At 46.3% G+C, this 21,497-nt stretch overlaps 1 protein-coding gene across 14 annotated transcripts in view; it reads left to right on the forward strand.

Annotated features, from left to right (window-relative positions):
- PAQR5 (progestin and adipoQ receptor family member 5) overlaps positions 1-21,497 on the forward strand; it is an 80,200-nt gene that overhangs the window by 39,623 nt on the left and 19,080 nt on the right. For 13 of the 14 annotated variants that reach the window (XM_021100579.1, XM_021100585.1, XM_021100591.1 and 10 more), the window contains 2 exons: positions 15,450-15,577; positions 17,436-17,641. In XM_021100579.1, the coding sequence (XP_020956238.1) occupies positions 15,450-15,577; positions 17,436-17,641 (334 nt within the window). Of the gene's footprint in view, positions 1-14,650; positions 15,172-15,449; positions 15,578-17,435; positions 17,642-21,497 lie in introns of those variants that run through there. The other variant, XM_021100643.1, reaches the window with a different exon arrangement.

Consider the following 21,497-nt stretch of genomic DNA (forward strand, 5'->3'; position numbering starts at 1 on the left):
GCCTGTGCCACAGCAGTGACTGGAGCCACTTCAGCGACATCACTGGATCCTTAACCGGCTGCACCACAAGAGGATTCCAAGATTTTTATGTGATTGATGGTATTCTTGGAAGCACAAAAGTTTTAAAATTTAATATTATTTTTTTGTTGTTGCTTGTGCTTTTGATGTCATATCTAAAAAAATCTTTGGGAGTTCCAGTGTGCCTCAGCGGTAATGAACCCTACTAGTACACATGAGGAGGTAGGTTTGATTCCTGGCCTCGCTCAGTGGGTTAAGGATTCAACATTGCCATGAGCTGTGGTATAGGTCACAGACACAGCTGGGATCTGGCATTGCTGTGGCTGTCATGTAGGCCAGCAACTTCAGGTCCAGCTCAATCTCTAGCCTGGGAACTTGCATATGCCACGGGTGCAGCCCTAAAAAAAAGACAAAAAACAAAAACCTTTGGCTAATCCAAGGTCATGAAGATTTACTCTTGTATTTTCTTCTAGGAGTTTTATCTCTAAAATTTAGCTTATGGTCCATTTTCTGGGCGTGTGGTGTGAAACGGGTAGCACCATTTATTGGAGAGACTATTCATTATTTTTTCATTCATTGATCTTGACTCTTTTGTTGAAGATTTATTTATTGACTATAAATGTGAGCGTTTATTTCTGTATTCTCAGTTGTATTTCATTGATCTGTTTGTCATTCTTATGTCACACCACACTGTCTTTATTACTGTGCTCTGTCATAAGTTTTGAAATTGGGAAGTGTGAGTCCTTCAACTTTGATCTTTTTCAAAGTTGTTTTGACAATTCAGAGTCCCTTGCATTTCCGTATGGATTTTAGGATCTATTTGTCAATTTCTTGGGAAAAAATCAGCTAGCATTTTGATAGGGATTGCATAAATCTGTTGATCAATTTGGGGAGCATTACTGTCTTAATAATATTAGGTAAATTAAATCCATGAACTTGGGATGTCTTTTCCATTTATTTAGATACTCTTTAGTGATGTTTTGTAGTTTTCAATGTATAAGTCTAACTCCATTAAAATAATTTGTGAAGTTTATTTTTAGGTACTTTATTGTTTTTGATACTGTTGCAAGTGAAATTGTTTCCTTAAATTCATTTCAGGTTGTTCACTGCTAGAATATAGAAATAAAACCAAGTTTTGTGTATTTATCTTATATCCTGTACATTTGCTGAACTCATTTATTAGTTCTAATAGTATTTTAGTGGATCCTTTGGGAATCCCTATATGTAAGATCATATCATCTGCAAATAGAGCTCCTTCTAGTCTAGATGCTTCTTCCTTCCAAGCTAGATGATTTTTATTTCTTTTTTCTTGTTCAGTTGACCTAGCTAGCACGATGTTGAATAAAGTGGTGAGAACAGACATCTTGATCATGGGGGATGCATTCCATTAAGTGTGTTGCTATGGGTTCTCATCAGTGGCCTTTGTTGGTTTGAGGAAGTTCTATTCCTATTTTGTTGAGTATTCCCAATCACAAAAAGGTATTTGATCCTGTGAAATGCTTTTCTGTGTCAGTTGACATGAATATGTGGTTTTTGTTTTTCTCTTCTCTTCTTGATTAATCTTGTCAGTTTGTCTTTTTTAAAAACATATTTGAAAAGATGATTTGGACTTGGTGGAGCCTCTCTATTTATGTATCACATTTCTAATGTCGTTATTTTTATTATTTTCTTTCTACTTTGGGTTTATTTTGCTCTTATTGCTCTAACTCAAGATAATCACTCTATCTTCTTAATGTCAGTAATTAAGTATATATTTCTCTCTAAGTATTGCTTTAACTGCAGTCCACATGTGCAGTTCTAGTTAGTTTATAACTTCCATTTTGATTTGTTATACAACTTGTGGTTACTTAGAGTTGTATCTCTGCTTAAGCTACCCATAATTGAAATGTGTTAAAATATTCCAGAATGGCATCAGATTTGTGACACCTTGTAAATAAGTCAATTTTTGCTTTATATCCGGGCCTCTGGGGTTTTTTTAGGTCCTTCCAAGTTTGTAATTGTATCTTCCTGGTGAAGTGAAGTTCTTATTATTTTCTGAAAGAGATTCTCTTTATGCCTAGTAATGCTTCTTGTCTTAGCATCTGTCTGATAGCCAAGTAGTGACTCGAGCTTTGTTGTTTTTGTTATTTTCCTGGTTTATTTTTTTTCCTTACTTCGGCTTCTTTACTTCGACTTGTAATCTCTCCTTGTCTGTATATTTCAACTGTGTCCATGTAAATGGCACATGGTTGGATTTTATCTAGATTGATGATATTTGCCATTTAAAGGGAGAGTTTAGTCTGTTTATAATGAGTATTGAAATATTTGCATTTTTTGGATCATCTTAAGTGCTTGCTTTTTTTTTTTTTTTTTAATGGCCACACCTGAGGCATATGGAAGTTCTCAGGCCAGGGACTGAATATGAGCCACAGCTGCAACCTATGCCAGATCCTTTAACTCACTGTGCCAGTGGAGGGATCAAACCCAAACCTCTGCAGCGACCTGAGCTGCCGCAGTCAGATTCTTAACCCACTGGTACCACTGTGGGAATTCCTGTGCTTTCTATTACCTGCTTTCTCCAATGTCCTTCCTTTCCTGCTTTCTTTGGATTATTTTACAGTCTTCTTTTCTTTTTTTCCTTTTTTAACATGCTATTTTCCCCTCCCCTTGTTTTATAATTAATACACTAGAAATATGCTCAGTATTTATCATTTTAATGGTTAATCCACCTATCTTCACATAAATAACTGTACGGGGAGTCCTTGATGTGGTGCAGTGGATTAATGATCCGGTTTGTCTCTGTGGTGACACTAGTTCAATCCCCAGCCCGGTGCAGTGGGTTAAAGGATCCAGTGTTGCTGCAGCTGCAGCATAGGTGGCAGGGAAGCTTGGATTCCATTCCTGGACCAGGAATTTCCAAATCCATGGGTGTGGCCAAAAAAGAAAAAAAAAAAAAAAGCAAAAAAACTGTACTAAGCAGGAAGGGCTAGGCTATGCTGAGTTTTAAAATTACTCCAGGTAGCTAATGATATTGCACAGCAAAGGTGGATTTCACCCTTACGTGCCGTAGCCTGGTGGTCAGTGAGGAACTGCAAAGGGCCCAGGCAGATGGCAGATCTGCCTCCTCGTAGCTGCACCATCCAGGACACGTGGCCTCCTAGATCGCCACAGAAGGGGAAGAGAGGGGTGTCTTCGGTTGGGTTTCCCAGAAACAGACTCTGAGACAAAGATTTGCATGTAGGAAGTTTGTGAGGGAGTGTTCTCAGGAACCACACCTGTGAGGAAGTGAGGGAGGCAGGCTTGGGTGGAAGGGGAGGTTGCTTCGGAGGCCTCAGCTGATCACATGGGGAGCTCTGGAGTGGCGCTGACCGTTTGTCCCAACTGAGAAAAGGAGGCAGGGACTTTGTATCCATCCTTAGTGGATGTGTGCTTCCCCCAGATAGTGAGTATAATATGCACAAGGTAGCAGCCAAAGCAATTCCCATGAAGAGATGAGTGGCTCAGTTCTGAAGGGGGGAAGAGCCATGTCCTAATGGTGTCACGACATCCACTACAAGGAGGCCTCCACTTTAACTGCCTTGGCCTGGAATCCGCTTTAACCGGAAATAGTCTGAGAAATGTGGGAGTTCCTATTGTGGTTCAGCAGGTTAAGAACCTGACATAGTATCCATGAGGATGTGGGTTCTATCCCCGGCCTCGCTCAATGGGTTAAGGATCCAGCGTTGCCGTGAGCTGTGGGGTAGGCTGCAGATGAGGCTCAGATCCAGTGTTGCTGTGGCTGTGGTGTAGGCCACCAGCTGTAGCTCCAATTAGACCCCTAGCCTGGGAACCTCCATATGCCACAGGTGTGTCCCCCCAAAAAAGAAAAAGAGAGAGGGAGGAAGGAAGGACAAAGAAAGTCTGAGAAATGCAAGAAAGCACATGCAGTATTTGAGGAGCACCGCCTCCACCATGACTGACTTAACTTCTTGGATCTGAGGACTGGATACTTTTAACAGTTCCAGAGAGTTATCAGTTAGCTCTTCAAACATCACATCAGAACCACTCTATTTTCTCCTTCTGGAGAAATAGTCTCTATGTCTCTTGTTTGCCTTCTCACATTTTTATCTCTTACTCTCTCTGGGCTGCATTCTGGATTCTTTCTTTTTCTTTTTTCTTTTTTTTTCTTTTTTGGGCCACACCTGTGGCGTATGGAAATTCTCAGGCTTACACCACAACAACCTGGGCTCTGAGCTGCATCTGCCACCTACGATGCAGCTTGCAGCAACACAGATCCTTAATCTACTGAACGAGGCCAGGGATCGAACCTGCATCCTCATGGAGACTATGTCAGGTTCTTAACCCTCTGAGCCACAGTGGGAACTCCTGGATATTTCCTTGGGATCTACTTTCAGCTGACTAATTCCCTCCTCAGCTTGGTCTGGTCTGCTATTTATCCTTTCAGTGACTTTTTATTTTGGCTATTTTTTTTTTCATTTTTAAAAGCTAAATTAGGTTCTTCTCAAATCAGATTGTTTATCATTCATATTTTAAAGCTATTTCTTTAAACATATTGAACGTAGTTATTTTATATTTCAAATCTGTTCTTTGATCTCTCTGCTGTCTCCTGTTTTTGATGTTTCTTGTTCATGGCATTTTGTTTCTAGGTGTGTGCATCTTTGTATTAAAGGAGAAATCTTTGGAGTTCCTGTCGTGTCACAGTGGAAATGAATCCAACTAGGAACCATGAGGTTGCGGGTTTGATCCCTGGCCTCGCTCAGTGGGTTAATGATCCGGAGTTGCCGTGAGCTCTGGTGTAGGTTGTAGATACGGCTCTGATCTGGCGTTGCTGTGGGCTCTCGTGTAGGCCTGTAGCTACAGCTCCAATTCGACCTCTAGCCTGGGAACCTCCATATGCTGCAGGTGCAGCCCTAAAAAAAACACCCAAAAAATAAATAAATAAATAATAAATAAATATGATAGAAATCCTTGGAGTCCCCTGTGGTTCAACGGGTTAAAGATCTGGTGTTGTCATTGCTGTAGTGAGGGCCCCAGCCTGAGAACCCCTGTATGCCGTGGGCACAGCCAAAAGTAAATAAATAAGTTAATTAATAAATAGAAATCCGTTAGGATTTGCATTAATTTCATTACTTACATGAGGGAACTACAAAACTCTGACCTCTGTCTACTTGTAACCACTTTAAATTTTCCACTTGAGATTTCATGGGCCATAGTGGTGGTGTGGTTTTGGACAAGAAACCCCTGTGGTTCAGACTAGCTGATGGTTCTGAATGCTTGGGAGACATTTTTTTTTTTTTTTCCATAGAGACAACTTTGAAAATTGTCTTGTTCTGCCTAGTAGGATTTATTTCACATTCACTTATCTTTAGAGTCCTAGCTTTATTGGTGGGTTCTCCTGTTAGATTCCCTGCCTTTCATGGGTCTGGGATTTCATCTCTTACTTGCAAAGTCTGGCAGCAGAAACTAATGGCCAAAGCAGCTTCCCTCTTATCATTCCTGGTTTCCCGTTTGTTTGAGGGCTTTGTGACTCCCTTGCTTTGGGGCCACCTTGCTAACAGATTTATTCAGCACATGATGCAAGCTTCAGCCAGCATTTTAATTGTTTTCATTGGAAGGTTCCTTTATGACATGTAATCAACCAGTATTCCGCCAGAACCAGAAGTTCCACAACTAGTCTTCCTTTATCACATGGGTCTAGGGATCCCTTCCATCTGAAAACTTGTGTAACATTTAGTATATCTGTGAAATGTTGGTAGCAATCCTTGGTTCCACTAGGCTGAATGCCGTAAAGTGTCCATGGGCCTTGCAGTCTAACTAACTAAGGGTTGCATCTTGGTTCTGCTATTTCTTACAGCTTTGGAAACCCCCCATTCACTGAGCTTCAGTTTCCTCATCTGTAAAATGGGCTTGGCAATCCCTACCTTTCAGTCCCTACCTTGTCTCTCACAGTGAACAAAGGAAACCCAGTCTGCCCCTGCCGTGTGCTGGGTCTGAATCAGGAGAGAAAACAGAGGCTGCAGGCCATATGTCTAAATATGTAAACCTCACAAATGAAGCTAATAGTTACATAAATTCCACTCTGACAAATATCCCTTCATAATGATGAAAAACAATATGTAAGCTCTGATTTTTATACAGCTAATGCCAGCAAAAGGTCAAAGACAACTAAATTTAATTATTATTGCACATCTGGACATAATGTTGATGGATTAGTGAAGTTTGGATGAGTAGTAAAATAATACACACAATTCATAAATTATTACATGTTTATTCTGTAAAATTTATTTTTCTTGCCTTCATTTCAGCAAAATTATGAGCTATTGTTGTAATCAACATTATCACATAATGTGTGTTCTAGTAACAGTGATGACAGATTAGACTGTTATTCCTGAATCATTATAGTTCTTAGACAGTTTTTTTATTTTAATTAATTTCATTTGGAAGAAAGTTCCATTGAGTTTTTGTTCAGTTTTGCTGAGGCAAGGCAACTGGAATTCTCAAAAAGTAATCTTAAAACCACATTTAGAATTGGGAATGAGCTATAAATTTTATATACCAAGGTCAAACATTGTAATGAAGTTTCATGTGATAATTACAAATAAGCAGGAAAATTATTAAATATTTTAATTTCATATGGATCACCATCTTTTATCTTGTTTTCACTTTCTTAAAATAATATCTAGATCCACATAGTACTCTCTTGACTTTTCTTTTTTCAAGAAAAAAGATGCTGTAAAGACAACTGAAAATAGTTTCTTAGTCAAAACTACCTCAATATAAAATATCCAGACAAAAAAAAAAAAAAAAAAAAAAAGGAGTTCCCATTGTGGCGCAGTGGTTAACGAATCCGACTAGGAACCATGAGGTTGTGGGTTCGGTCCCTGCCCTTGCTCAGTGGGTTAAGGATCTGGCGTTGCCATGAGCTGTGGTGTAGGTTGCAGACGCGGCTCGGATCCCACGTTGCTGTGGCTCTGGCATAGGCTGGTGGCTACAGCTCCGATTAGACCCCTAGCCTGGGAACCTCCATATGCCACGGGAGTGGCCCAAGAAATAGCAGAAAGACAAAAAAAAAAAAAAAAAATCCTGAAAAATAATTTCTATAGGAATTAATTTCAGGATTATTTGTATGTGAATCTTCTCTTTCATAGTCCACGTTTTTTTCTTATTTGAATTTTATTTTACTGGAATATAATTTTTGATGCATATTTCATGTGTGGCTGCTTTAGTTGAGAGAAGTCCTATACATATTTAAACCAATATTCATTTTTTCTCCCTTTAAAAGTGAAACAGCCAAGCCTAGATTTTTTTTTTTTTTTTTTGTAGGCTTTTGCCAACCACCTCCCATAACAAATCTGTGGACAGCTCAGATTGAAAACTAATATAATTTCCCACCAAAGAGGGATTTGCTCTGTATTTGAGGACCTTCTGTTGTTTCTTCGATGCCTTCTCATCACCTGGTATCTGGCCTAAATTAAATCTAGGTGTTTAAAGACATTTACTGACATTCCCGTGGTATGAATAAGAGTAGTTTATGGTCAAATTTGATATGTGTTTCAGCAAGATGTCCCATATTGGGGAAGATTCAGAGAATGTCCCATATAATTTTATTTTTTATGATTTTTATTTTTTACATTATAGTTGATTTATAGTGTCCTGTCAATTTCCACTGTACAGCAAAGTGACCCAGCCACACACACACACACAATACATATATATACACATTCTTTTTCTCACTTATCCTCCATCATGTTCCATCGCAAGTGACTGGATATAGGTCCCTGTGCTATACAGCAGGATCTCATTGCCCATCCACTCCAAATGCAATCATTTGCATCTATTAACCCCAGATTCCCAGTCCATCCCACTCCCTCCCTCTCCCCCTTGGCAACCACAAGTCTGTTCTCCATGTCCGTGAGTTTCTTTTTCGTGGAAAGGTTCATTTGTGCATATGTTAGATTCCAGATGTAAGTGATATCATATGGTATTTGGCTTTCTCTTTCTGACTTACTTCACTCAGTATGAGAGTCTCTAGTTCTATCCATGTTGCTGCAAATGGCATTATTTTGCTCTTTTTGATGGCTGAGTAGTATTCCGTTGTGTATATATACCACATCTTCTTAATCCACTCGTCTCTCAATGGACATTTAGCTTGTTTGCATGTCTTCGCTATTGTGAATAGTGCTGCAGTGAACATGTGGGCTCATGTGTCTTTTTCAAGGAAAGTTTTGTCTGGATATATGCCCAAGGGTGGGATTGCTGGGTCATATGGTAGTTCTATATTTAGTTTTCTGAGGTACCTCCATACTGTTTCCCGTAGTGGTTGTACCCACATATAATCTTTGAATCATGTCGGAGGAAAGCATCCACTCTCCTAGTAAGGAATCAAAACCATGTGCTGCCATCTTCAGCTCTAAGAATGCTTTTGGATTTTTGGACAAACTCTGACCTTGTATTCGTTTTCTATTGTCACCATGACAAATTATCACAAATTTGATGGCTTAACAAAAGAAGATAAATTCATCACCTTACAGTTATGCAGGTGAGAAGTCTCACCAGGGTCTCACTGGGCTAAAATCAAAATGGCAGTGGAGGCTCTAGAGGGGAGTTTGGTCTCTTGCCTTTTCCACCTTCTGGCGACCACCCACATTCCTTGGCTCCTGGCCCGCTTCCTCCATCTTCAAAGCCAGCAATGTTGCATCTCTTGACCATTCTTCCATAGTCACATCTTCTGCCTCTCCCTTCCACTTTTAAGGACCCTCATGATTAAACCTACCTGGATAATCCAGATAATCTCCCTATTTTAAGGTTCGCTGATTAGCAACTTTAATTGCATCTGTGACCTTAATTCCCCTTTGCCATGTAACCTAACATCTTTACAGGTTCTGGTGATTAGGACATGGACATCTTTGAGAAGCCGTTATTTGGCCTATGACAGACTTTTCAATCCTGTTATGCTATTATCACAGACTTGCCCGTGGCAGATTTTTGAATCCATGCCTAAAACTGAAGATTGTTTTTCTAGTTCTAAAATCAAAGATTGTATTTTTAGAACAAAGTAAAACCAATGGAATGCTTCATTGTTTCAGCTTCCTCACTTTCTTCTTCTGTTGATCAACATTCTGTGTAATGCTGGTCATTTCAGGGCACTTTTCACCCTGGGACACCCTACTTGTACCTGTACTGAGTAACATTTAATTTTTAAAAAACATTCGATGTGTCTTTGGTTTTTCACTTTATTATTCATTAAATTGAATTCCTTTTGGATCCTCCGTCCTAGATAGTGATCAGTTTTTTTTTGGAGCCAGACCCATGGCATATGGAAGTTCCCAGGCTAGGGGTTGAATTGGAGCTACAGCTGCCAGCTTACACCACAGACACAGCAAAGTGGGTTCCAAACCACATATGCAAACTATACCACAGCTCACAGCAATGCCAGATCCTTAATCCACTGAGTGAGGCCAGGGATTGAAACCACATCCTCATGGATACAACGCTGAGCCACAACGGAACTCCCAATATTTTGTGCTTTTTAGATTGAGAACCTACGTGTTTTCTTATACCAGGACTAAGAGTGGTCCATCCTGCATGAGACAGGTGTCTGACCCAGTGTCAGTCATGCTGAAGGCACTCATTAAATGACAGCTTATACTTTTAGGAGTTTGCTGCTTGCTCTCCTCCTTCTTCTTTCTCTCTATGCCTTCTGCCCACTAAGACTTCACCAGACTCCTGGCTGGTCTCTAACCATCCTCCGCCTAGCCCCACAGGCTTTTTGTGCCCGTGTCTTTGGATTCATCTTAACTTACCTAAAGGGCACCTCCTTTTCTGTGAAGACCTAGATTCTGGGCAGGGAGGTGACAGCACAATGCTACAACAGGAGCCTGGGAAGCCAAACCTAGCGGCGGCATTGGCATGCCCTGGGAACATGTTGGGAATGCAGATCATCCCAGTCCCACCAAATTGCAGTACGGTCCCCAGGTGACCAGCAGACACCTGCAGAAGAAAGGTGGAAAGGCACTGGCTTAGAGACTTTGTCACCCATCCTCACCACTTGTGTTAGGTACTAGTCAGCCCAAGCTGCCATAAAAAGTACCACAGGCCAGGAGGCTTAAGCAACAGAATTTTTTTTTTTTTGTCTTTTTAGGGCTGCACCCACAGCATATGGAGGTTCCCAGGCTAGGGGTCGAATCGGAGCTACAGCTGCCGGCCTACACCACAGCCACAGCCACGCAAGATCCGAGACCCGTCTGTGACCTACACCACAGCTCACAGCAACATCGGATACTTAACCCAGCGAGCGAGGCCAGGAATCGAACCCGCAACCTCATGGTTCCTAGTCGGATTTGTTAACCCCGAGCCATGACGGGAACTCCAACAACAGAAATTTCTTTTCTCACATTCTGGAGACTGAAAGTCCAAGATCAAGGTGATTGGGTTCTCCTGAGGCCTCATTCCTTGACTTGCAGATGGCCACCTTCTTGCTGTGTCCCCATGTGATCCTCTCTCTGTGCACTCACATCTCTGGTGTCTCCCTGTGTGTCCCTGTTGCCTCTTCTTGTGAAGGACACCTGTTAGACTAGATTAACAGTCTCATTTTAACCTAATAACCTCTTTAAAAACTCTATCGCCACATTCCAAGGTGCTGGTGTCTAGGGCTTCAGCATATGAATTTTGTGGGAGATGAAATTCAGCCCATGACTACTTTAAAGAAGAGACAACTAGGGAGTTCCTGCTGTGGTGCAGTAAGTTAATGATCCAGCTTGTCTCTGTGGAGTTGTGGGTTTGATCCCTGGCCTGGCACAGTAGGTTAAGGATTTAGCTTTGCTGCACCTATGGCATGGGTCACATCTGTGGCTCAGATTCAATCCCTGCCTGGAACTTCCATGTGCCACAGGAGCAGCCAACCCCCTCACCAAAAAAAATATCCATTTTTATTTACCACTAGTCAGAATACCTGATTATTTTCCCCAGATGACTTGCAATTTAATAGCTAAAAAAAACCAAGGGTTTAAAATGGTCACAGTGGAATTTCAGGCATCAGCTGGCAGGTGCACAGGGCTTTTTTGGGAAACCGAGCCCGGGGCAGGAGAAGGGAAACTGACTGAGTGCCCTTCCATCTGGCTGCCTGGGGCTTCTCGCTCCTCAATTACAGGCTGCACACAATTTGATTTCATTTCACTCTAAATTGCCCAGCCTGCAACTGGGGAGGCAAGGTGGAATCAAATCAACTCTGCTGTGCAAATAAGTGGGCGCCTGCTAGCTTGGGGATGCTTAGAAATGAGGCCCAGCTACAGAGTATTAAGGCCAGTGACCTTTGGGGGTCAAACTGGGCATGAATGCAAAATTGTTTTCAAATTTTTTTTTTAAATTGTTAGATTTAGCATGCACTCTGAAAACCTGCTCAGTGCAAAGTGCTTTGTTAAGGCTGGAGCCAGACCATGGAGAGAACACATCTCCCTTCTCCTGCTAGGAGGGGCTCAGAGCAGGGGTGGACCCGGCAATCACTGTAGCCCAGTGCAGAGGGTCACACTGGAGAGACAAGGGCAGGTTGGGACATAGCTATTCTGGGTCAGAGGGGCTTCCTTTCTTTTATCCATCCTTTATCCATCTGTCCTCTTATTTTTTTGATGGGCTGCTTCAAATCCTGCCCTGTGGTGTGGTTAATGGGCTTCCCATTCAAGTCTGGGGTCAGGATAGCAGGTCAGAGGGGAGCAGATTCTTTTAACCTGGGCCCAGCCCTGGCTGTGGTGGTAAAGGGTCCTCCCCAGGTCGGGGGCCAGATTCTGAAATGTGGTCAAGTGTCCAGGGTGTGGACTTCCCAGCTCCTCTGTGCCCCTCTGGGTTTTGACTGTGTCAGCATCTTCTCCTGCCTCCCAGAATGCAAGGTCCAAAGAGAGAAGGACAGCAGTCATACCCTGAGTCACTGTGGACAGAATGTAGGTGACCCCCCTCTGGGCCCCGTCCGTCCATTGTCCAGCTGTGGCTGTCACTGTGTCTGAGCTGTCCTGTAGCCCTGCCCTGCTTTTTCCCTGTGTGCCACCCCCACATGCCTAGGGCTCTGCAGCATCCTTGTCATAAGATCTTCTGCTGCATAGGAGCTGCTAAACTTATTCAGATGAGGGAGTGAATAATTAATAACAATTGCTCCTTTCTGGAGTCCTGGCCCTTTAACAAGAGGCCAATACTTCAGTTAAAAACAAATTTTTTTTTTTTTAACAAAGAAAGCAAGAAATGATAGATACAGACCCAGAGTTTCTACTGGAGGGGCCTTCTGCATGCACCCTCCTGGCATGGATCAAAGGCTGAAGGCCATCAGCCCGTTTGCCTCCTTGTCAGCAGCCCTGGTGAGGTGGGCAGCTGCGAGCTGAGATTCTTGCTGCCCATTAGAGAAGCCTGGGCCATCAGAATCAAAAACTGGAACAAATCGCTTTAATTAGCTCAGACCCAAACCTAATTTCAAATAGTATTTCTTCCCCGGACCATGAACCAACTTCATTCTTTCCCTCCTCTTAGTTGACTAGTTTCCCCCAGAATTCAACCAAAATGGGGATGTCCTCATCATCTGGCGAGCTGATGCCTGTATTTCATAGGTGAGAACACTGAGGCCCTGAGGGTTGCGGCCCAGCTCAAGGTCATACAGCACCTCTGTGTCCCAGATGTGACTCTCTACTCTGATCGCCCCTTATTGTCTCTACTATTCCATGTGATCTCTTGACTCAGAACCTCAAGTGATAGTATGAGTTTTGCCAGATAGTGTGTATTTTTGTGGGGGGTTTTGTTTTTAATTCTTTTTAATTTATTATTTTAAACCATTTAAAAAATTGTAGGAGTTCCCGTCGTGGCTCAGTGGTTAACGAATCCGACTAGGAACCATGAGGTTGTGGGTTCGATCCCTGCCCTTGCTCAGTGGGTTGAGGACCCAGTGTTGCCATGAGCTGTGGTGTAGGCTGCAGACGTGGCTGGGATCCTATGTTGCTGTGGCTCTGGTGTAGGCCGGCAGCTACAGCTCCGACTGGACCCCTGGCTTGGGAACCTCCTTGTGCTGTGGGAGTGGACCTAGAAAAGGCAAAAAGACAAAAAAAAAAAATTGTAGTTAATTTACAATGTTGTGTTAGTTTCAGGTATACAGCAAAGTGATTCAGTTATATATACATATATATACATTTTTTTCTTTTTCGGATTCTTTTCCATTATAGGTTATTACAAATAATGTGCATTTCTTTTTTGGCTGTGCTCATAGCATGCTGAAGTTCCCGGGCCAGGGATCAAACCCATACCACAACAGTGACCTGAGCCACTGCAGTGACAATGCCAGATCCTTAGTCTGCTGAGCCACATGGGAACTCCTTGTGTATTTTTGAACTAAGATCCTTTCTTACACTAAGAAGCTGGTGTTCCCTTGTGGCTTGGTGGGTTAAGGATCCAGCCTTGTTTCTGCTGTGGCTCTGGTTACTGCTGTAACTCTGGTTACTGTTGTAGCATGGGTTTGATCCCTGGCTCAGGAAATTCTGTATGCCACAGGCATAGCCAAAACAAAAAAAGAAAAACCTCAAAACCCAAAAAAACCCCAAGAAGTTGGTAACCCAAATGGGAAATGCATGGCTAGGTTGGCATTCTCTCAGTTTCCTATTCTTCCCACAGCCCTAGAAAATCAGAGGGAAACCTTTAATATTTACTGTGACTTGATTTACATTATGACTATATGTATATACACACATACAAACACACACATGCATGTTTTTTATGTATATGTATATATATATGTGTGTGTGTGTATATATATGTATATTTTTAAACTATTATTATTATTTTTGGCTGTGACGTGCAGTGACTTCATGTGAGATCTCAGTTCCCAGACCAGGGATTGAAGGATTGAACCTGAGCTGCAGTGATGCTGAGTCCTAACCACTAGGACACCAGGGAACTCATGACTACTAATATTTTCATTGTTATTGTTTTGCTTCAATTAATCTACTCATTTTTACTTACCTTTCAAAGTTTATAACAACATTTAGCTAAATCAATGGTTCTTAACTGAGGGAGGTTTTGCCCTAGGAGACATTGGCAATACTGGGAGACATTTTTGCGTGTCACAGCTTGGGGAGTGGGGCACGGTTTGGGCTCCTGGCCTCTCCTATGGCAAGGTCACAGGTACTGCTGAACAGTACCTAGGACAGCCCCCCGCAACAATGAATTGTCTGGCTCCAAATGACAGTAGTGAGAGAAAGACTGAGAAACCCTGATTTAATCCACGCAAAGTGGGGGAAACATCTGTAAATCATGCTACCTCAACAAATGAACTCTTCATTATTCCACTTTCCTCCCAGTCTCCACCTCACCATGTGTGCTTATGTTCCTGTAGTTCATTCGTTTGTTCATTCTTTCGTTCTTTCTTTCTTTGCCTTTTTGTCGTTTTCAGGGCCACACCCGTGGCACATGGAGGTTCCCAGGCTAGGGGTTTAATCGGAGCTGTAGCCCCTGGCCTACGCCAGAGCCACAGCAACGCAGGATCCGAGCCACGTCTGTGACCTACACCACAGCTCACAGTAATGCTGGATCCTTAACCCACTGAGTGAGGCCAGGGATTGAACCCACAACCTCATGGTTCCTAGTCTGATTCATTAACCACTGAGCCACAACAGCAACTCCCGTTCCTATAGTTCTAACATTCATGGCAGGAATTCAATTTACATTCTGCTTTTTCTTCACTTTATATTGCAACCTGAGCTTTTGTTCCTCCTGCCTCATTGGCTCCACAGTTACCATTTTTAATGGATGTAAGATAGTCCTTCAAGCAGGTTGACACTTCTCATTTTACCTGACCTGTCCAGGTTTCCCTTCTGGGGTGGTTACTGAGGGCCTTGCCCAGTGGGTGGCATGGAGGTCAGGGGGTTTGTGCAGGCCCCGTTGTAAGCAGCCTTCTCCTTGGCCTGCAGTCCAGGCTGACGCCATCACAGTCTTCATCATCAAAAGGCCTTTATGAAGCGTCTTGGTGAATATAGCCTGGCCCCGTGGGGATCTTCTACAGAGATCATCCCACTAGCCCCTGACACCAGGGCTCATCGGCTCGGACAGGCAGCATATATGTCAGCCAACCACAAAGACATCCAAAGACCGGGCTATAGGCCCCAGGCAGAGAGTGCAAAACCAGATTCTTAGGCAACATTCATGACAGGAGTAAGTGTGTCCAGGAAGGCAAAGACAGGCTGGATTCCCAAAGGGAGGGATCCTCTCCTCCAGCTGGCCACAGCCTTCTGGAGGGACCTGGGATTTTAGAAGCCATGGGAAGGAGGTGGGGAGCAGCTTGACAATTAAGGTCAAGGACTCAGGGTCAAGCATTCCAGGCTCGGGTGCACAGCCTGGGAGAAAGCTCGATGCTACTGGAGATGGTCTTTCTAAGACTTTTCTGCCACCCTTGCATCTCACCTGGGTGCCCCTTTCTGTTCCTCCTGCAGGTGTTCCATGAGCAGGGCATTCTCTTCGGCTACCGACATCCACAGAGTTCCGCCACCGCCTGTGTCCTCAGTCTTTTCCAGATGACCAATGAGACCCTCAACATCTGGACGCACTTGCTGCCCTTCTGGTACCTCCCAGGCCCCTTGACCTGCCATCTCCTTCAGGAGCCTGGGAACTGGGGCTTCTTTAAACACAGCTGGGGTCGAGAGAGCTGAGATTCCGTGCTAGGATTTGAGGGTACTCCCTCGTGGTGTGTGGGTATGGCTGGGAGGCGTTGGGGTGGCTGCTGGGTTGAGCTCTGGGGCACGGATTGCAGTAGGATTTGAGGGGCTCCTCGCAGCGCCCCAGTCTTTCCCCATGCCCCTGCTTCAGGGCCCGATTTGATAGCATCATCTCATTCAGTCTTGGAGGCGTTCTGGGTCTTCTGGAAGCTCTGGTAAAAACTTCCTGGCTTGAGCAAGTCACCTAACCTCCCTGAGCTTCATGTTTTCCCATCTGCAGAGCTGGAATGAGAGCCCATGTCCTTCCCAGGGTGTCCCTGAGGATTATGAGAGGAGACACCAGGAAAGGCATTGGGCACAGAGCTGTGGGTACCCATAAATCGTTCTGGAACTGCAGCAGCTGTGAGGCCCTTGGTCAGACATGAGAATGTTCTGGGAAGTGTGTAGGCACAGATGGGAATTGCTGGGAAGGTGAGGAGGGTCCTGCCTGAGAAAGGTGGGGGCTGGAGCCCACCTTCACACACCTGGTGCCTGTGTACAGTGAGTGGAGGGTGGAGATGGGGTCAGGCGCCAGATTATTGTGTGTCAGAACAGGAAGGACCTCAGAGGTCACGCAGGCCACCAACCCCCTCAGACCACCATTGGCTGACCCAGATGCAACCCAAAGCAGGGGCTTGCTTACATCCATGGTAGGTTCTGGCCTGGCCTCGTCTCTGGATGCCCTGCCCTGTCATATTGAGAAGCCTTGAGAGTAGGAAGGACCCCCAGACTGTGTGCAGGTGGAGGGGAGCCCGAGGAAGGCAGCCCGTTTGGCTGGTAGTCAGAGACCCACCTGGGTCAAAGGGCAGGGGAGGGCTGATTGGTGCCAGCAGTGTTGCCAGTCAGAAGAGGGGTGGGCTCAGGCTTGGGGTGGAACAGGGCCATCTGTAAAGAAGCCCTAGGACCTGCCAACTGGTCTGGATGGCAGCAAGTTCTGCTCAAGGAGGCTGTTTGTTGTTTTAAATTTAAGTAAATGTAAATGAAAAATCTAAATGCTAGTAAATTTAACACTGCAGAAGGGAATAGTGTCAGCATCTCCCCTGCCCAGCCCCTCTTGTGCTGCCTGGAGCTGTCGGGGTGACCTGCCCCTGGTCAGTCCTCCCAGAGCTCTCTCCTAGAGTCTTGAGCATCTGCGACATGTGTGTGCACCCAGCGCCTGGTCTTCTCCTCCCTCTGCTCTTCCTTTGCTTTTTTCCCTCTGAGGTCTCTGTCTGCCCACCACACAAGCCTTTCAGGCTCTTGAACAGCTGCATGGTGTTCCGTGTTTCTGGGTGAACCACAGGGGACTTAGTTTGTGCCGCTGCAAAGAGTGCTGGCTTGACTGTGCCAGTCTGTGGGGCTTGAGTTCCTGCAGGCAGATCCCTGTGGGAGGACGCTGTGGCTGTTCTGCAGGTGAGCCACTGCTGGCATCAGTGCACCATGGGCTCGATCCCCCTGCACAGCCATGCTCTGAGTGCGTGGCACAGGGCATCGGGGAGGGCTTGGGAGAGACTGTAAGAGGGATCTGTTACCACGTGCAGGGGGAGAGAACGGGGCCATTGCCCCTCCTGCCCATGTCTAACCAAAAAAGGACTCCACCCACCCTTCCTCACTCAGGGCATGACACCAAAGAGAGAGCTCGTAGGGGCCGGCCAGCCCAGGGGAATGGAAGGCAGGTGACAGTCTGGCGGGTACCATAAAAGGAACCTCTGCCTCGGAGGTTGAGGGTGCTGTCCTGTGTTCTAGGTTCTTCATGTGGAGGTTTGTGAGCACCCTGCGTGTGACGGACATCCTGAATGACAGCTACTCCTGGCCTCTGCTCGTGTACATGGGTGCCAGCTGCGTGTACCCCCTTGCATCCAGCTGTGCACACACCTTCAGCTCCATGTCCAAGAACGCCCGGCACATCTGCTACTTCCTGGACTATGGAGCTGTCAACCTCTTCAGCCTGGGTACGTGAGGCCCTGCTCTCACCTCCCCTCCCTGTGACTGAGCCATCTGCCCCTTCCTCTCAGAGCTGGGGTCACTGCGAGACTCTGGGGGGCTTGCAGGGAGTCACTACAATGCCCGTGCCCCTGCCTGGGTTCCTGATGAGTGTTTCATAAGAAACTTGTCCAGAGGCGTGCTGGCAAATATTTATCAACTGGCTCTCAGGGGACAAAGCCCTGGTCTGTGGTGTCGGCAGATTGCTGTAGTGTAAATACTCCCACTCTGTCTGGCTTCAAGTTCATTACATCACTGAACACAGGGCTGGGGAAAGATACCAGGTATGACGCTATTCCTCTGCACAGATACAGTGGATGCACTGACGGAAGAATTAGTACTTTTGTTAATATGATTCATTTCATTGTAAGTTTACGTCATTTGACTCTTAACCATGACTGTGTTTAACAACTGGCTTGCAAGTTCTCTGGCACTTTTAACAATCTCTGTCCCAGGCCATGGTAAGCCAACTCCACACATCAGAGAAGGGGGTGGTCATGAACCCAGTTGGTCTGGAGACTTGGAGGTGTTATTCCTTGGTTCAAAGTGCTGCAGGAACAGAGGGAGAGGAGGTGGGGGTGACACCCCTGCCTCCTCGGCTTTCCATTTAACTAGGATGCCTCTCCTCCTGTCTCCTGTCTTCTCCCCCACTTGTGGGCATCCATCTGTCCCCTCCCATCCCAGTTCTAGCCCCTCCCCCTGTCCTGGTCCTGCTCTGGGTGTGAAAAGCAAAGTCACCTCTTCTGTTGCCCAAGAGGGTGTGTGAGGAGCCTACCTGTGTCCAATTTCCTCTCTCTGTCTCTCTCCGTCCCCTCTACCCAATGCCCGTCTCCCTGCTTCACTAGTTACACACAGACACACACAGACACAGATACATACGTGCATGTACACGTGCGCACACACACGCACAGTTCTTACCATCTCACCTCCCACTCCTCCATGCTCTGCTGTCCCTTCCCCACCGACTGCTTAAACTCTGGTTGCAGAGGCCCCAGCCTCGCCCTGACTCAGGACCCACACAGCCCCGCCCCGTGGCTCTCTCCCCAGCCTTTGATACAAGCTGCCCCACCCCTTCTCTGACCCCTCTTCCATCCCTCCCTCTTAGCTCTCCCCAGACCTGTCCACATTTTCATTCTGCTTTGCTGGCTCCCTTTCCTCCGCCCTCCTCCACTGGCACCTGTGCTCAAAGTGCATCCTCCGGACTCTGCTCTTCCACAGTCAGGCTCTGCGGGAGAGCTCTGAGCCCACACCACCCCTAACACCTCTGGTGGAGGCACTCCCAGAGCCACGCCACGTGCAGCCCTGAGACTGTCCACATCCTCGCCACCCCGCCTCTCGTATCTCCACCCCCTTAAGTCAGAAAGCTTAGAATACCCTAGTTCTCCTGCTTCGTAGTCCCCGCCCACCCCACTTGGCAGTCCTGTCTATCAGCTGGCAAGCTCAGTTGTATTTCTCCCGCATGCTTCTCAAATGGGCTTCCCCCTCTCTCTGTTGGCTCCCCTCAGACCCTCACGCTGTCCCTTGGGCTCCACTCAGCTGCCCTGGGGAAGTTTCCTAAGGCTTTCTGGCCCTGGCGCCCCTCCCACTTAAACCTTTCCAGGTTCCCCATTACGTGGAATAAAGTTCTAACTCCTTAACCCGGCAGCTCACATAGCCTTCAGTCACCTGTCCCAGCCCCAAGTGTTGTGGAATCATCACTGCACACTGGGCCCCATGCTGAGTGCCCCACACCCATCATCAAGCGTAGCATCATGTGGGCTTGGGGGCTTAAGGGCCACCACCCCAAATAGCTTTATATAATCTCCTGGGCAAGTTTCTCAACCCCTTCAAGCCTCAATTCTCTCATCCTAAAAATTGGCATAATATCTTCCTCATAGGAGTGTTATGAGATGAAATGAGTCCTTTAAATGAAGCACGTTGGGCAATGCTAGGCACTTAGAAAATGTCAGAAGGTAGCAATTACCATGACTGTCTAGTTAACCCTGACAGCAGGCCCCCGGGGTGGGGACTGTCACTACGTCTCGCTGTAGGTGAGAAGATGGGGCACAGTCAAGATAAGTTACCCCAGTCAAACGTCTTGGAAATGGCAAAAGCCAGAGCCTGGGAGCCTCGGGGGCCCCTGCCTGCAGCGTCCTCCAAGTGCCTGTGCCTGGATCCACCTCTGTGGAGCTTTTCCAGTGGTTCCCTCACTTCTGCTCCTCACTGGGAACAGCTCCCTGACAGTTGCGCATCTTTTTCATCTGGTTTTCCAGTCCATAGCCCAGAGCCTGGCATTCTGTAAACCTGAAAGGAAGGTCTTGTCAGTTGAGAAAGCCTGTGGGTTCCACCCAGGACTCCCAGCTCCCTTGTCTGCAGCTGCCTCTCCTCCTCCCTACCCTGTGGAAACTCCAATCCCTGGAGGGTGGCGTTTGGTCGGCTTCCTCCCCCATATCCAGCTGTTTCCCTCCCTCTAGGTCCTCCTATGCATTTTCTTTCTTTGTGTGTGTGTGTGTGTGTGTGTTTGTCTTAGGGCTGCACCTGCGGCATATGGAGGTTCCCAGGCTAGGGGTCAAATCAGAGCTGTTGCTGCTGGCCTTCGCCACAGCCACGGCAATGTGGTATCCAAGCCAAGTCTGCAACCTACACCACAGCTCACGGCAATGCCAGATCCTTAACCCACTGAGCAAGGCCAGGGATTGAACTCAAAACTTCATGGTTCCTAGTCGGATTTGTTTCCACTGCGCCATGACGGGAACTGCTCTCCTATGCATTTTCACTGGGTTTTGGCCATCTTACTCTCCACTCAAGAACTTTCAGTGGCTCCCAATTGCCTAAAAGAGGAAGTTCACTTTCCTAAGTCTGTCTCCTGCTGCTGCTCCCTGGAAAGCCCTCCCTGCCCTCAGGCACCTGTCAGAATCTCCCATCTCCCAAGGATACTTCCAACATCAGCCACTTTGCCAGACGCCCGCCCATCCTGAACACCTACTCACACTGGATCCCGCCTGGAGGCACTCATCAATTTTGCTTTCTGCTGTGGTTTTTGGCAGGCTCCCTGCCTTTCGTGCCACCCAAGGAGCATGACTCTAGTCAATATACACAGAGCAGATGCATCCTGGTCCAGAAGGGACCCTCTCCATAGTATCAGGCTGACAAGAGAGTCTAGTCTGTCTGCCCCACTGGAGGCAGTTCCCAGCTGGAATCCCACAGGCAGCCTCGGAAGTGGGGACCATGGAGCCCCTTCCACCTGTGTGACCCTGGGCGCATCACATCACCTGGCTTCACTAGGCTGTATGTCAAATGGGGTCAGAGGCCGAGGTTGAACTTGCGTGAGGCCTGTTTCAGCCTTGAGCGAGGACTCCAGGGTTCTCTCTGTCTGTAGCTAACTAGTGACCTTAGGACCTGTGCTGACGGGTCTGTGGCTGCCTTTTCCAGAAAGGACCTCAGCAGGTGAGGGCGCCTGGAGAGGCCCTCTGGTCCAGGCCCCTGGACACACCTGCCCCCTTTGAAAAGGACAGTGATCGCCCCTGTTCTTTCAAATAAAAGCTACAGCAGGCAAGTCTCTAGAAGCCCCTTCAGTAACTGTCTTCTCACAAACTCCAAAACCTAAAACAAAACAAAACGCAGAGGCTAGCCTGTCAGCTGGCCAGTCCCCCAGCCCACAGCCTCAGCAAGCCCCTCCACCCGGCAGCCTTGTTGGCCCTGCCTGGAGCAGCCATGTCATTGGGTGGGTGAGATATGCACACAGAGCAGAGCTGAGCACATGGGGATGTCATCATGGGCCGTAGCACATGGTTGAAAGCAGGGACCATCGCTGAACAGCCTGCATTTGAAGCCTGGCTTTGCTAC

This window comes from Sus scrofa, chromosome 1 (assembly GCF_000003025.6).
Source record: "Sus scrofa isolate TJ Tabasco breed Duroc chromosome 1, Sscrofa11.1, whole genome shotgun sequence".
Classification (NCBI taxonomy): domain Eukaryota; kingdom Metazoa; phylum Chordata; class Mammalia; order Artiodactyla; family Suidae; genus Sus; species Sus scrofa.